Below are 13,544 nucleotides of genomic sequence, written 5' to 3' on the forward strand. Positions count from 1 at the left end.
ATATAATTTGTGCTTTGCGTTAGTTCTTTTTCGTATACCACATTGTCTGGTGCGCCTTGAGCTGAAATAGAGAGAGTTCAAAGACTTTTGAAGTGTCGTTCGCCAGTAGTTGGGTGTTCAGGTCTCTCCATGAACAAGTAGTTGTATATACTCCAGTCAGCGATGCTAGTGTGATGACTGAGAACGTATTTCAACATATTCCTATCAAGTTAGGATAATCGTCAATTCTTTTTGTCTCTTCTTTTCTGTATTATAGACTTGTTAGATGTAATGGTCGAAGCCAGACCTGACCGCTGACATGGCATCGGCCCCTCATTCACCGCTCCCCTCCCCCTCATAAACAACAACAACAACCAACTCAGCTGCATCCTAAAGTGCAGCATCATGCAGTCAGGAATTACGGGTAAGACACTCGAGGATCTTGAACCTTGCACTCTGAACAAAATTACATTGAACTCAACTCAACTAATAAACCACCTAGTCTCCGCGGAGCTGCAAGATGCATTCACCCGCTTCAACTCCGACTCCTCAACCTTCTGTCTGCCGGTAACCATCACAGCAGAGACCCTAACACCACTGGCCCCGATCTCCTTCCAGGGAAGTCCCTCGGAAAACGCCTTCTTTTCAGCCCTCCCCCAGCTGTCCTCCGTCCTCCAGCCTAAAACCCCCATCTACCTTCTCCTCCGGCGCCCATCGAATGCCTCAACCGCACTGATCGCTTTGACCTACATCCCATCCAATGCGCCTGTGCGAGCAAAGACGCTCTTTGCTTCGACTCGCTCGACACTGACCCGCGAGTTGGGCACGGAGAAGTTCGCTTCTACCGTCTTTGCTACCGAGGAAGACGAGGTCCTGGGCCAGGATGCGTGGCGCGAGCGTGATGGCGAGGGCCCCAATGTTGTCTCTCGTGAGGATATGATGGGTGAGAAGGAGAGAGAGCTAGAGGCTGTTCGTAAGGCTGAGGCTGAGGCACGGAGTGGCACCCCTAGGAGGGATATTGGCATGGGCGGCACTGTTGGCACTGGCTCTGGGATGAGGGTTTCTATGCCGGTGGACGAACGTGCTAAGTCTGCGCTGAGGGATTTGCAGGATGGCGGTTTGGTACAACTGGTAAGTCATTTCCCTGGCTTGCGGTCATTCTTTGAGAGGGCTGGTCTAGATGGGATCTATAAGACTTGAAGCTAACTTCAAGAAGATCGTTGATATCCGCACGGAGAATATCGTCTTGGCCGATTCCCAGACTGGAGTTGAGGCGAGCGCTGTCGCCACACATATCTCTTCCTCTTCGCCGCGGTATTCCTTCTACCATTATCCCGGATCCGATGTCGTGATATTCGTGTACACCTGTCCCAGTGGATCATCGATCAAGGAGCGTATGCTACACGCAACCTCCCGGAGAGTCGCTGTCGATATTGCTGAGAAGGAAGGACTTAAGATCGAGAAAAAGGTATGCGCGCCCATGTTGTGGATGATCGTAATTGTTTGGTCATTCTGGATGCTCACATATAGCAGATCGAGGCCTCTAGCCCTGACGAGATCACTGGCGATCGGTTGCAAGAGGAAGTCGCCCCGTCACGAGACCAGGGTCCTACGCGAGGATTCGCCAGACCTCGTCGCCCTGGCCGGTAAATCGCTATTGTATAGATAGGCCATGCTAATGAGGCTGGAAGACTCCGAACCTCAGGCATCGACCCGATAGCTGTAGTAAATATAGCAGCAATGTGCTAGACTCTCGCCAGGTTATTGTCTAAAACTTGGTAGCTCCTCGTTCCGAGACAAACAAAGGTAGAATTGGATATGGGGCAGCTTCTGCTCATACGATGGCGAGCATTGATCGGATCCTCCTTTGAAAGGTGCAGTTTTCGCAGAGAACCTGTGTCAGATCGGATGTTTCCTGGATAACTGTGGCCATGCCCAATGCGTACAATATAACACTCCTAATTACTGCTTGGTGTATGTTTTATGAGCAACAGAAGGCATCATTGGCCGAGTTCACCAGTGCCGGACATGTAACTGGTTATTTCTTAGTTGATTGGCATAGGTTGAACTCGGCGATGTCCTTGACTCATTGGACGTACATCAGGATTCTATTCGGTTATTGACTTATGAGGAGAGATCATAGGTATCCCGTGATTCCATAGGGTAAGATGGGGCAAACGTTGGAATTTCAAATGATGGTCATGTGTATGAATAGCGTATCTTAGACAATGAGCTCCAAGACGAATTTCACATACACATATCCAAAGCAACAAAGAAGGCTTCCGGGTATTTGTCAGTGTCGGCCTAAAGAACTAAAGCTACCTCACCGCATGATTTGACATAAAAAGGTCGGCTATAGCCGACTACAAACTAATAAATCACAGTGTCCTCGTTATCCTCAACTACCTCGTCTCCGTCATCATCTCGGTGGGCATCATGCTGATCTTGAACCGCGCTTTCCTCCACGTTAGCAGTGGTTTCATCCGTTTTAGCTAGATCAGGGGCTTGCTCGTTATTATCTACACCCACCGTATCCGAAGCACCCTGAGCCGTTTCCTTAGACTTCGCATCTGTCAGATCTGCCTCGTGCTCTGGAGCCGGCTGGTCTTGACGACCATCTGTTTGCTGCTCTTCTGGCTTTTGCAGTTGTTCTTCACCTGCCTGTTTTGTTTCAGCCTGAGTTGGCTCTGTTTGTTGTGTTTCAGCCTGGATTGGCTGTTCGGGCGCAAATGCCTCTGGGGGATATCGGGCTTCGAACTCAGCGACTTCTCGGGCAACAGTCGCCTCTGCTTCTTCGATCTGCTGTTTTATCGCCGACTCGTCACCAGGTCTAGGCTGCCATGGTTTGTAATACTAAAGTGGGTTAGCTGATGGCTACTATATATGAATAGGAAAGCATAACTTACCAGAGCCGGCTTTGTCTGTGTCTTGTGGAAGTGCGCCATAGCAAGCATATTCGAATGCCGTGTTTGCATCTGAGAATGAAAAAAGTCAGTAAAAACCTCTCATGGCTATACACCACAATGGTAAGTGAATAAAACATAAACATACCGCTTCTCGCTCATACAATGGCATTTCCCTTCTCCGAATCTCATCACGCTGTTCCTTGCGCCGTTTCTTCAATTCACCGTACTCGGCATCCAGCGACTTCAACTTCTCTTGCTGCTTCTTTTCAATATCAGCGCGGCGTCTCTGTGCCGCGGAACTCGAGCTCTGCGAGAGAGTACCAAGCAGCCCCCCGAATAACCGCTGGCCCCGCTTGCGATCCTCATCTCGACCTCCGCGCGGTCGCGTAGGCTTCGTCTCTACAGGCTCATCTGTCGTGGGTGGAGGAGATGATGGTCGCCGCCGCTGAGATTGAGGGGAGTTATTGTCTGTAGAGCTGAGTCGTCGGCGCTTAGTGTCATATTCTGAAACTGAAGACTTTCGTCGCTTAGCTGTCAACTCCGGAGATTCGTGGGTGAGATCCTGGCTGGGCACTGCCACTGCTGATGCGAGTGTCTCAGGGCTGTCAAAGCAATATGCGCGTTAGTTAGAGCGCCCCAATGACAACGCTTGCGCGTGGGTTGCACGGGATGAAGGGAACCATACCCTTCAGACATCTTGATCAGCAAACAACGCTGCTTATAAGAAAGAAGCAAATTCGAGCGACGTTATGGACTCTGATCTGGGCCAAATATTGGAGTTGAGGTTAAGAAGCGCAAAATAACAAGGCGACACGCTGCTTGGAATCACACTGCGTGGAATCACGTGCACAGACCACTTCGCCTTCCGTCCACCGTCGGCTTCTCTTCTCTTACCTTCTCTTGCATTTATTTCTCATTTCACTTCCCAGAAAGTGCCACCCCATTACCTCTTTCCACTTTCTACAGCTTTACTGTTCTCATTTTCTTCTTACGTCACTTAAATCACAATGTCTCGTCACCACCCCGACCTCGTCATGTGCCGCAAGCAACCCGGCATCTCTATCGGCCGTCTGTGTGACAAATGCGACGGAAAATGCCCCGTGTGCGATTCCTACGTGCGCCCAACAACCTTGGTCCGCATCTGCGACGAGTGCTCCTTCGGCAATTACCAAAACAAGTGTGTTGTCTGCGGCGGCGAGGGCATCAGTGATGCCTTCTACTGCTTTGAATGTACACGCCTCGAGAAGGACCGCGATGGATGTCCCAAGATCATCAATTTGGGAAGTTCGAGGACTGATCTATTCTATCAAAAGAAAAGTTTCAGGAATCAATGATCTGGGCTTGCGGCTTGGTGTCCAAGTGGAGGGGAGCCAAGCATGAGTCTGGCGGGTTTACAATGTGCCTAGCGACAACAAAATCGACCGCAAGCTTTACAAATGTGAGCACGTGCAATACATCGTGGGGGTGGACTATCTAAACCTGCCTCAGCTGGGTTTTTTGGTGCCACCTCCTTGCAGCGACTCGGCGAGTGGAGGATATCAACGAGCACGTGGACCCGGATAATACCCAACGAGATGTTCCTGTCACTTGGCCTGATTTTGTGGCGTCGCGCAACGCTACCCAAAAACTGGCAGGCATGGTCGCAGCGTACCCTGGAATATCAGATCCCGAGGATCCACGAACGCTGTGCAGATGATTTCGCAACACTAGGACCAGCAGGGACCCTGGGTGAAGCAGCGAGACTGAAAACAACCCAGGGTCTGTTATTGAGATATCTTGGGTTTCGGCCATGTCTTGTCGACCACCCGGATGGGTATTGCATGAGCCCGAAGCCCCAAATTTGCGGCCCCTGGCCTGATGCACCTATCTGCCCCTTTATATTATGATGGGCTTTTGACAAAGGGTCCCTATCTCCAATTCTCAATATGAATACAATCATTTTTGTTTACATGCGTACAAGTTGCCTTTCATTTAGAAAATCAATTGTTTTCATTTCTGTAATATCATCGCAAATATCGCAAATATTGCAGAACTCTTAGATCCCCTTTGTTCTAACACGTCCGGTATGCCTTTATATCCTGATTCGGAGAGGAGGTTTCATCCACTTTCCAACATGATATTCCTTTTTTAGACCAATGTCCCAACCATCCGCCCTTCGACCACCGAGATCCCTGCCTCTTACCCGGACTCCCAGTCTCAAGCCCAGTCACCTTTCAGTTCACCCCCAGGGACTTACCCGTGAGTTCGATTATCAGAGAAACGATGGCCATGGTAGACAACCGCAGTTATGGAACAGGAGGGCCATCACCACGTGGATCCGTCATGATCTCAGATCTACACACGCAAATGCAAAGATTTCGTCCTAACAGATCATGGCCAATTTTTGTTCCCGACGATGTGGACGAAGCAAAGGTCATCAACGACAACGTTTGCAAGGCCTGTTACCTAGCGGCCCTCCTGCTCTTCAACAACTGTGTTGCCAAGAACCTGGACGATGACTCCGTTTCCTCGTCATCAAACCCAGTAGCTGGTTCTTTAGAGTAAGTTTGGAATATCAAGGAACTACTGGAACCATATATCTCAGGGATCTGCCTTTATCTGGCCTGTATTTGTTACATCTTTGCAACATCTGACTATTAGCGCTGGCAGCAAAGGTGCCGGCGTGAATTCAAATTTAAGGATATTTCCAGCGAGGTCATTTCTTAGGAAGTCGCAAGTAAATTACACCTCTCGGGGAAGACATGGGATGTTATCAACTAAAGTGCCTACGCCGAGGAATGTACATGAAAAATAGACATGCGTACACTATAGAGGTAGGGTTTACACTAGTCTCTTGGCGCCCCACTGGGCTTTCCGTGCCGAGGGACAACTGGGACTCTCCTAGGTTTATGATTATTCATCTTTGATTATTCTAGCATCTATTATCTCTTGACTGGTAGTCTCGATTTGTACTTTCATCTTCGCCTACCTGTGGAGTTGCATTGCTATATATAGTACATCAAAGCTTGGACAGAAAAGGTGCGCACAAGTATCTTAAAGTTCTCCACATGCATAAATCCCCCTTTCCCCTCAAGACGAACTTCAAAATATAACCATCACTGCTTGAATCAACTAGTCATGCCAGTCGACAAGATCAGAGCATTGGGTGACTCCCGTATTGAGTACAAGTCCGCTACACTCAACGGTCATAACTACTGTGAGCATACCACACAAGAGCTTATACCCCGATGTCTTCTACATAAAACAAATCGAACTGACAATTTGCAGCTTACCTCCTCAGCCAGCCTAAATCAGGGCAATACAAAGCCACTATCTTCCTGGTAAGCAACTAGCTCAATAAGAAAAAAAAACCACACACGTTGATGTATATTCTCCATAGATCCATGGCTTCCCCGATCTCTCCATGGGATGGCGGTATCAGATTCCCATGCTCGTAGATATGGGATTGCGTGTGATAGCTCCTGACTGTCTCGGATACGGAAGAACAGTGAGTCTTTCCACTCTATGGGGAACTATCATCTAACAACAATTCAATAAGGATGCCCCGGATGAATTCACACCGTACGCGCACAAAAGTTGCGCAGCGGACATCAAAGCCTTAGCATCCCATTTAGGCGAATCACAAATCATCCTAGGTGGACATGACTGGTAAGCACGCCCGAGCAAACGTTCTTTCCTAGAACCGCACAGCTAATACACAAAGCAGGGGCGCAGCACTCGCCTACCGCATTGCCCTCTGGCATCCAGAGCTAGTAAGCCAACTATTCACAGTCTGCGTGCCTTATGCACGACCCATGGCGCAGAATGTCTCCATTGAAGACCTTGTTCGTACTGTGACACCACACTTTGGATACCAGCTGCAGTTCAAGAGCGGGGAACTGGAGAAGGTGATTCGGTCTAAGGATGAGATCCGCCAGTTTTTGCTTGCGCTTTATGGAGGGCGCACGGAGGCGGGCGAGTTTGGGTTTGATGCCAATAAGGGTGTTTTGGTTGATACTATTGGCAGATTGAAGATTTCGAGGCTGCTGAGTGAGGAGGTATGTTGAGTTTATTGATTTGGGTTTGGGGGCTGTTATGCTGACTTTCTCCAGGAGTTGGAGTTTTATACGAATGAGTTTGCTCGGAGTGGGATTCACGGACCGCGTATGGTTTTCTTCTGGATTGGCTGGTTAGATTCTTGCTGATGATTTCTTTAGTTAATTGGTACCGCACTCGTGACGTGAACTATGAAGACGAGCTTGCTATTCTCGACAGGGTGATCCAGGTTCCTACGCTGTTTATCCAGGGACTGAGGGATCAAGCTCTGCCGCCTCATTTGGGTAAATCCATGGCCAAGCAGGTCCCGCAGCTGACCCTGAAGCAGGTTAATACCGGGCACTGGGCTTTGTGGGAGAAGCCCGAGGAAGTGAATGAGATTATTGGGACTTGGTTAAAGGACCGGATTTCTGCGGATGGAAGGACTGGCAAGCTCTGATCGGAGAAACGGTAGGTATAGTGGCACAGTGAAAAGCATTGATTATTGTGAAAGGACGTATCTCATATAGTCAAAGTATTAAGGATATAAACTTTATCACAAGTCGCGAGCAGTTGCTTGAGCCAGCAAGCTGCACCCGTAAACAATGAACCTATTTAGTACTGAAACACCTTTGTCTCGATTTTGCAGCCGACCTTCTCCAAGCGGTCCACGTACTCCTGACCTAGCGTAGCGGGAGTAACAATGCCACCGCGCGAGACCTTCTTGATCTTCTCCTCCTCGTTGAGGATAACCATAGCAGCCTCAGCCAGCAAGAGTCCAGTAAAGGGGTACATACCGCCGTGGTAAGTGATCTTACCGAAGACGCGCTGTGCTGAAGGATTATCTGCAGTCGCGATGGCATGGTACTCGAGAAGATCATTTGCCGAGTCCTCTTTGCGCGGGCCAGTACCAGGGGCGAAGACGAACTTCTGCACCAGCCAGCGCACCGGCGGCAGCGCAAGCAGCGAAATTGCAACCAAAAAGCCGATGTGGATAGCGACGCCAATCAGCGCATTACGGACCGACAGGAACTGACGGAAGAAGAAGTGCGGCCCGTACAACTCTGGCATCAGGCTGCTGCTGCGGTGCACGATGGTCATGTCGCAGAGGCCGGATGGGGAGGTCGTCACGGTACCCAAGTCGCGAATTGAGCGTGCGCCGAATAGCTTTTCCAGGATTGCTTCACCGGGGACGTTCTTTGGTGGTGGAGATGCTACCAATGAGAAGGGGCTCATTGACTTGGATAGATCGGACATTGAAAACGATTCGAAGGTGGTTAGAATTGTACTTATGGTCCCGCCGCTGGCACCGGAGGATCTGTTATGAATGGGTTAGAGATGTCTTTCTTCTTAGGCATGTAGTTACATACTTCATTTCCTTAATCGTGCTGTTGATATGGCGGGTTGGGGACGAGAGGTCCTCTCGGACTCGCTTAACCAGAGCCCATGCCAGGATATCAGCAGGGACACTCTCAACACCAGAACAAGGGATCATCTGTTTGAGCTTAGTATGGAGATAGCTAACATAAATTAGTTGCAGAACGAACAATAGCGCCATTGACCTTGGCGGTTTCGTGGTACTTTTCGATGATAGACTTGACCCAGGGTGTTTCTCCAGTACTGTAGCAATCAGCAAATGTACAAATGAGTTGAATGAGTACAAAGCAAATACTTACGCATCCACATAGTGAGTTCCATTGACAGCGCATGCTTCCACGACTGGGGTCGAGTACAAGTGGTAGGGACCCACACAATTGATAACCAGCCGTGTTTTCTGGGCAAGTTCGTTGAGCTCGGTGGACTTCAGTTGAACGACCAGGACATCTATTATCATATCGGAGTGAGCATTGAGGCACAACGATCGTAGACAAATGAGACCGTAAGGTTATGTACCTGGCTGCAAGCGATCTGGGTTAAGAGCTTTCAGTTCCTGGGCGATGGAGTCGATTTTCTGCGCGGAACGACCTGCGATAGCCCATTTCAGATCTGTAGGAAGGTTCTGCACAATGTGCTCTGCGCAAAGTCGGCCAGTATAGCCAGTTGGACCCAGCAAAATCAGATCATACTGTTTGTTGGAAGTCATGGCGGTTGAGTCGATGGGGTTGGAGTCTATGATGTAGCTTTGTAGAACAAGGGAGCTTTCGGCAAGATCACAAGCACCTCGGCACGCTTAAAAATGCCGCGTGGTGGTAGGGAATGGGAGCAAATCGATTAGCCAAGGCGTTTTTGAAGTTTTACACTAGAAGTAACTGGATATGTTAGGTACACAATAGATTCTACTAACTTAATCTGGGAATTGGTGTTTATATCGAATGGCAAAGAATGATCACGTGACCGGATAGATAGATTGGCCCGAGAAAAGGAGACACGGTCTGGAACACAATCAAGCCGAATTAAAATAGACGTTGATATATGGGCAATATAAAATGCTGTACGGGATCATTCATCTTGCCGAAGTAGAGGGGAAATATTGTGGACAATGGAATTAGATACCTCAATTAAAAGGCAACAAAAACCATTTCCTGAAAAAAATTCAATCCCAAAATTGAATATCAAATCAAAACCCCAAATTCAATCCAAATCACACCCACTAACGTCGTCATCGTCTCAATCTGGTGGACCTTGTGGACCTTCCAAACACAAAGTAAGCATGGGAAACCTGAGGCCACCGACCTGACGTAAGCCCACTAACTCAAAAATTGGTCAGGTGATCGCACCAGGCCAAGAGCCCTAAGCGAGAATCCACAGCACAATCCGCCCTCATTCAAAGCGTTCTTTTTGGTCTCCTGTTGAATACCCATCTTCATCCTCTACACCAGCCAAGATGACGAAGCGCACCAAGAGTATGTTCCTCTTTCTCAAATTCAACACACTGCCAGCCGAATTGCTCGATGCTAACTATTTTCTACAGAGGTCGGCATCACCGGTAAATATGGTACCAGGTATGACATTCGCCCAATTCGCGCCCCCACGACTGTGATTTCGATCGAGACACACGACCCATCACGAATACCCAACGACACGAATATCTAACAATTTCCCAACAGATACGGTGCCTCCCTGCGTAAGCAGGTGAAGAAGATGGAAGTCACCCAGCACGCCCGCTACATCTGCACTTTCTGCGGAAAGAACACCGTCAAGCGCAAGGCTGTCGGTATCTGGGAGTGCAAGGGCTGTGACAAGACCGTTGCCGGCGGTGCTTACGTCGTCTCGTAAGTCGCACACCTATCGCCAGGACCGACAATGTGATCCGACCCGGGGATCGACCTGGGTTGGCGCACACAGTCGCAATCCATAACACAAAACGAAAATAGATTACTGACGGTTATATCTTTTCTCCAGCACCCCCGCTGCCGCTGCCACCCGCTCCACCATCCGTCGTCTGCGTGAGATCGCTGAGGTCTAAATGGGAGGATTGTGTGGTTTCATTTCTCTTTTACGGTTACGTCTGAATACCAAAAATGAATGAAAAAATTCGGGATTACGAATTATTGTGCAATATCCGCTTCGCCCCGAGTATACCGTATATCGATGTGACTGGTCTCCCAAAGTTCGCCTCGGTCGCTGCCTACACGGCAGCCAATTTCACCGGTCAATACAAGATCCTCCACCTGGTTACTTCGATGTTCTGCAACCGTGTGAATCATATGGATGGGCTACACCGGTCATTTGTGGTTGCTCAGGTGCTGGACAGTCACGTAGACTTAGGGTGGATTTTTGGTTTCGAGGTCACCTGGACTTCTTGGCGTATCGCACTGTCTTGGATGGATTGCGCTCCGGACTATATCTTCGTACTTTCTACGTTCACCTGGACATTCGCACCGGGTGCCTGACATACTCAGACCCACATGATTCATACGCTGGTATGATATTAGTCGCCTGTTGGGGATTTGCAGATCTTACACGATAACTAAGGTGTGGACTGTTCACCCTGGGTTTCAGCCAAATCATCAGCGCCTAATGTGGCCATTTTCAAATGTAGACCGGCCACCTTGCTTTTTTTTGGTAGGGACTTTGTGTAGTTTTGTGTTGTACGGGGATCTTGTTGGGCGGTTGCCAGATGTCCATGACGAGATCAGACACTTAGGCATAGTACTCTATAGTCATGGTAAAAAGAATTATAATACATAATTCTTTGGAATATTCCCAATATTAGTTGTAATACCATTGAAATAGTCCCAAATCCACCTTGAGGACATCATTCGCCTCCGTCACGTTCCTGCTTTGCGTTAGTCCGGTAATCCGGCCCACCTTCAAAAGGCGCTCTCCACACCTTTCTCGCTTCTACACTTCTTGAGCGCTCTTCATGGACTTCGCCTTCTCTTATAAATCTGTCGTCCATGTCCGATACCTGTATTGTTTGTTTAGGCGACCTTGGTGAAGGAGCGGGTGATCCTCTTGAACCTGTGAGCCTTGATTTGAAGGATGGCGACTTCAATGGGGACTCTCAGATCGCTCAGCTACTTCCCTGTGGTCATGTCCTACATAATAATTGCTTAAAACCATGGGTTGAACGGGCAAATAGTTGTCCAATATGTCGGCGCAGTTTCAATATGGTGGAGTTGAGTGATAGTGTCGGAGGTATGACGCTCCCCCCTTCCTTTGACTTATGACATGGACTGGTCCCCTCTTGATTGCAAGTACTGACTATATTGATTTGTTATAGGAACTGTAACTTCATCCTACGCTGTCCAGGACCGAACCCAAGTAGCCGAAGTTGACCCTTCCATGATAATCGAATATGTGGAGGACGACTTGACCGATTTTCAACCCTGTACAATTTGCGGGCAAGCCGACAACGAGGATGTTCTTCTTTTATGCGACGGGTGTGATGGCCCTTCTCATCTATACTGCCTAGGTTTGGACGAGATCCCCTCGGGGTCATGGTACTGCCAACAATGCATGGAGCTACGTGCTATGGGACCGGCTCCCGAGGTATCAGCACGGCCGTCTCGGGCGATCGAGCAGCGGAGTCGACGAACTAGGGCTCAGCAGAGACGACTGCAGAACCGGACCCAGACGAATTCTCTCCATTGGGCACGAGTCTGGCAATCTGTCTGGGATCATCTGAATCTCGATCTCGATTTCCCGTTCGATGACGATCGATCTGCCGAACGTGCGATGCAACAACGCCGTCGCGAGCAGGCCAACCAGCGCGAATTTCAAGCTTGGCAACGCCGCTTCGAGGTCGCTGAGCGACAAGGTGGTGGCAGTCGGTTTCGCGACACGGCATCCCTGTTCGATCTTGACCATGCCCGACCATCGCGACCTCGGGCTCCTAGAGTTCCGACACCGGAGCCCGAGTCTGTGGAGGAGATGCGGGCTTGGAACGCCTTCGAGAGGGCACGGGAGATCGAAAACAACCCGGGCGCAGCCAGGAAGCGGAAAGAACCGACCATGTCGCCGTCCCCCGAGCCCACAGAACCGGAACGCAAGTTGAAGCGCCCTCGAACGAGGAGGCCGCAGGAGCTCGCAGCTCTCGCACAGCAAACTCAAAATGGTGAATCATCCAGGGCTGCGAGCTCCAATATCCGACCAAGTGGTGACAATCCCACCGGACCAAGCTTCCTGTCATCACTATTGAAGGAAGTCGAAGACGCACCGAGTCATTCATATGGACCTTCAGCTTCGACATCTGTCGCTCCTATCGATCACCCATCCCCTGGTCCCTCTTCTCCTTCTATTTCTCCCGCCTCGTCTCGTTACTCCTCCCCTCTCCTATCAGCGGCCACACCGCCGCCTGTCCCGCGAAGCCGCCCCATCTCTCCTCTTCAACTATCCTCCCCCGCCGAACCCTCATCTCCTCCGTTCTCACCCGAAGTGTCTATATCCGGTAGTCCATCGACAAATGGCGCTAAAGAAGACAAACCACAACGCCAGCCAGGCCGTCCTCGCTCTCGCATCCCCCAACGCGCACTGTATATGGGAGCCTCCCGCTCACCCGACTCATCCCCCACTCGATCTGGTCCATCTTTAGCCCTCAAAGCCGACATCCAGAAAATGGTGGGCACTGGATTAAAACCCCACTATAAGAAGAAGACCATATCGAAAGAGCAATATACGAACATCAACCGGTCCATCTCTCGCATGCTATACGAGCGGGTTGGCAACAAGGAAACGCTTGAGCCGGATGAACGCACCAACCTCGAAACGGAGGCCAGGCACGAAGTGCAGAATACAATTGATGCACTGAAGATGAAGAGCAAAGATAAGCAGAAACAGCGTATGGTGATGACTGACACAGACGGTGATCTATAATGACTATACCACGAACTCTCCCCGGCATTTAATGGCGTTTCTTCCCATCTCAGCGAATCATACTCTTTGGCGGAATGGAGTGGAATGTATAACTGGCGTTTGACCCTTGCCGTCCTCTTCCCCTTTCCTCCCTTTTCACTTCTTCCCCTGTTCCTTTTCTTCTTCTTCCGCGAGGCACCATTGTGAGAGCTCTTTGTTCGGAGCACTCTGCTTCGATGGGAGTGATTATTGTTTTTTGTTTTTGTTTTTTTGAGCTAGTCTATTCGCGTTCTCTTTGCTCTATATTGTGTCTAAATATCATTTATCTTCTGGCCGTAGGAGGGCTGTACCTCCCTTAGTTAGCCTCGGCATTTTTTGGTTTATTGGGTCTTTCTATTTCCTACATAG

The 13,544-nt window shown here is 49.5% G+C and overlaps 8 protein-coding genes across 8 annotated transcripts; 6 read left to right on the top strand and 2 right to left on the bottom strand.

Moving 5' to 3' along the window:
- Positions 1–384: 384 nt before the first annotated feature.
- N7447_010023 (twinfilin) lies at positions 385–1,629 on the top strand (the record flags this gene model as incomplete). Its single annotated transcript, XM_057234285.1, has 4 exons — positions 385–403; positions 482–1,110; positions 1,196–1,447; positions 1,513–1,629. 4 exons carry the CDS (start codon positions 385–387, stop codon positions 1,627–1,629), a joined length of 1,017 nt encoding a protein of 338 aa, XP_057081569.1.
- A 720-nt stretch (positions 1,630–2,349) lies between these two features.
- Positions 2,350–3,581, bottom strand: N7447_010024 (pinin family protein; the record flags this gene model as incomplete). The annotated part of the gene is made up of 4 exons (XM_057234286.1): positions 2,350–2,832; positions 2,886–2,954; positions 3,031–3,487; positions 3,571–3,581. The coding sequence occupies 4 exons, from the start codon at positions 3,579–3,581 to the stop codon at positions 2,350–2,352; spliced, it is 1,020 nt and encodes a 339-aa protein (XP_057081570.1).
- A 311-nt stretch (positions 3,582–3,892) lies between these two features.
- Positions 3,893–4,219, top strand: N7447_010025 (PHF5 family protein; the record flags this gene model as incomplete). Its single annotated transcript, XM_057234287.1, has 1 exon — positions 3,893–4,219. The coding sequence occupies one exon, from the start codon at positions 3,893–3,895 to the stop codon at positions 4,217–4,219; it is 327 nt and encodes a 108-aa protein (XP_057081571.1).
- A 934-nt stretch (positions 4,220–5,153) lies between these two features.
- Positions 5,154–5,429, top strand: N7447_010026 (uncharacterized protein; the record flags this gene model as incomplete). The annotated part of the gene is made up of 1 exon (XM_057234288.1): positions 5,154–5,429. One exon carries the CDS (start codon positions 5,154–5,156, stop codon positions 5,427–5,429), a length of 276 nt encoding a protein of 91 aa, XP_057081572.1.
- A 573-nt stretch (positions 5,430–6,002) lies between these two features.
- N7447_010027 (alpha/beta fold hydrolase) lies at positions 6,003–7,359 on the top strand (the record flags this gene model as incomplete). Its single annotated transcript, XM_057234289.1, has 7 exons — positions 6,003–6,081; positions 6,153–6,205; positions 6,265–6,372; positions 6,424–6,533; positions 6,592–6,922; positions 6,977–7,028; positions 7,082–7,359. The coding sequence occupies 7 exons, from the start codon at positions 6,003–6,005 to the stop codon at positions 7,357–7,359; spliced, it is 1,011 nt and encodes a 336-aa protein (XP_057081573.1).
- A 155-nt stretch (positions 7,360–7,514) lies between these two features.
- On the bottom strand, positions 7,515–8,982 carry N7447_010028 (saccharopine dehydrogenase family protein; the record flags this gene model as incomplete). Its single annotated transcript, XM_057234290.1, has 5 exons — positions 7,515–8,217; positions 8,270–8,394; positions 8,447–8,519; positions 8,576–8,723; positions 8,793–8,982. The coding sequence occupies 5 exons, from the start codon at positions 8,980–8,982 to the stop codon at positions 7,515–7,517; spliced, it is 1,239 nt and encodes a 412-aa protein (XP_057081574.1).
- A 741-nt stretch (positions 8,983–9,723) lies between these two features.
- Positions 9,724–10,305, top strand: N7447_010029 (60S ribosomal protein eL43; the record flags this gene model as incomplete). Its single annotated transcript, XM_057234291.1, has 4 exons — positions 9,724–9,742; positions 9,811–9,841; positions 9,947–10,111; positions 10,242–10,305. The coding sequence occupies 4 exons, from the start codon at positions 9,724–9,726 to the stop codon at positions 10,303–10,305; spliced, it is 279 nt and encodes a 92-aa protein (XP_057081575.1).
- Positions 10,306–11,239: 934 nt separating this feature from the next.
- N7447_010030 (putative PHD and RING finger domain protein) lies at positions 11,240–13,157 on the top strand (the record flags this gene model as incomplete). The annotated part of the gene is made up of 2 exons (XM_057234292.1): positions 11,240–11,480; positions 11,566–13,157. The coding sequence occupies 2 exons, from the start codon at positions 11,240–11,242 to the stop codon at positions 13,155–13,157; spliced, it is 1,833 nt and encodes a 610-aa protein (XP_057081576.1).
- Positions 13,158–13,544: the final 387 nt, after the last annotated feature.

The sequence above is a fragment of the Penicillium robsamsonii genome (assembly GCF_028829455.1).
Source record: "Penicillium robsamsonii strain IBT 29466 chromosome Unknown utg000006l_segment0_segment0, whole genome shotgun sequence".
NCBI classification, from domain to species: Eukaryota; Fungi; Ascomycota; class Eurotiomycetes; order Eurotiales; family Aspergillaceae; genus Penicillium; species Penicillium robsamsonii.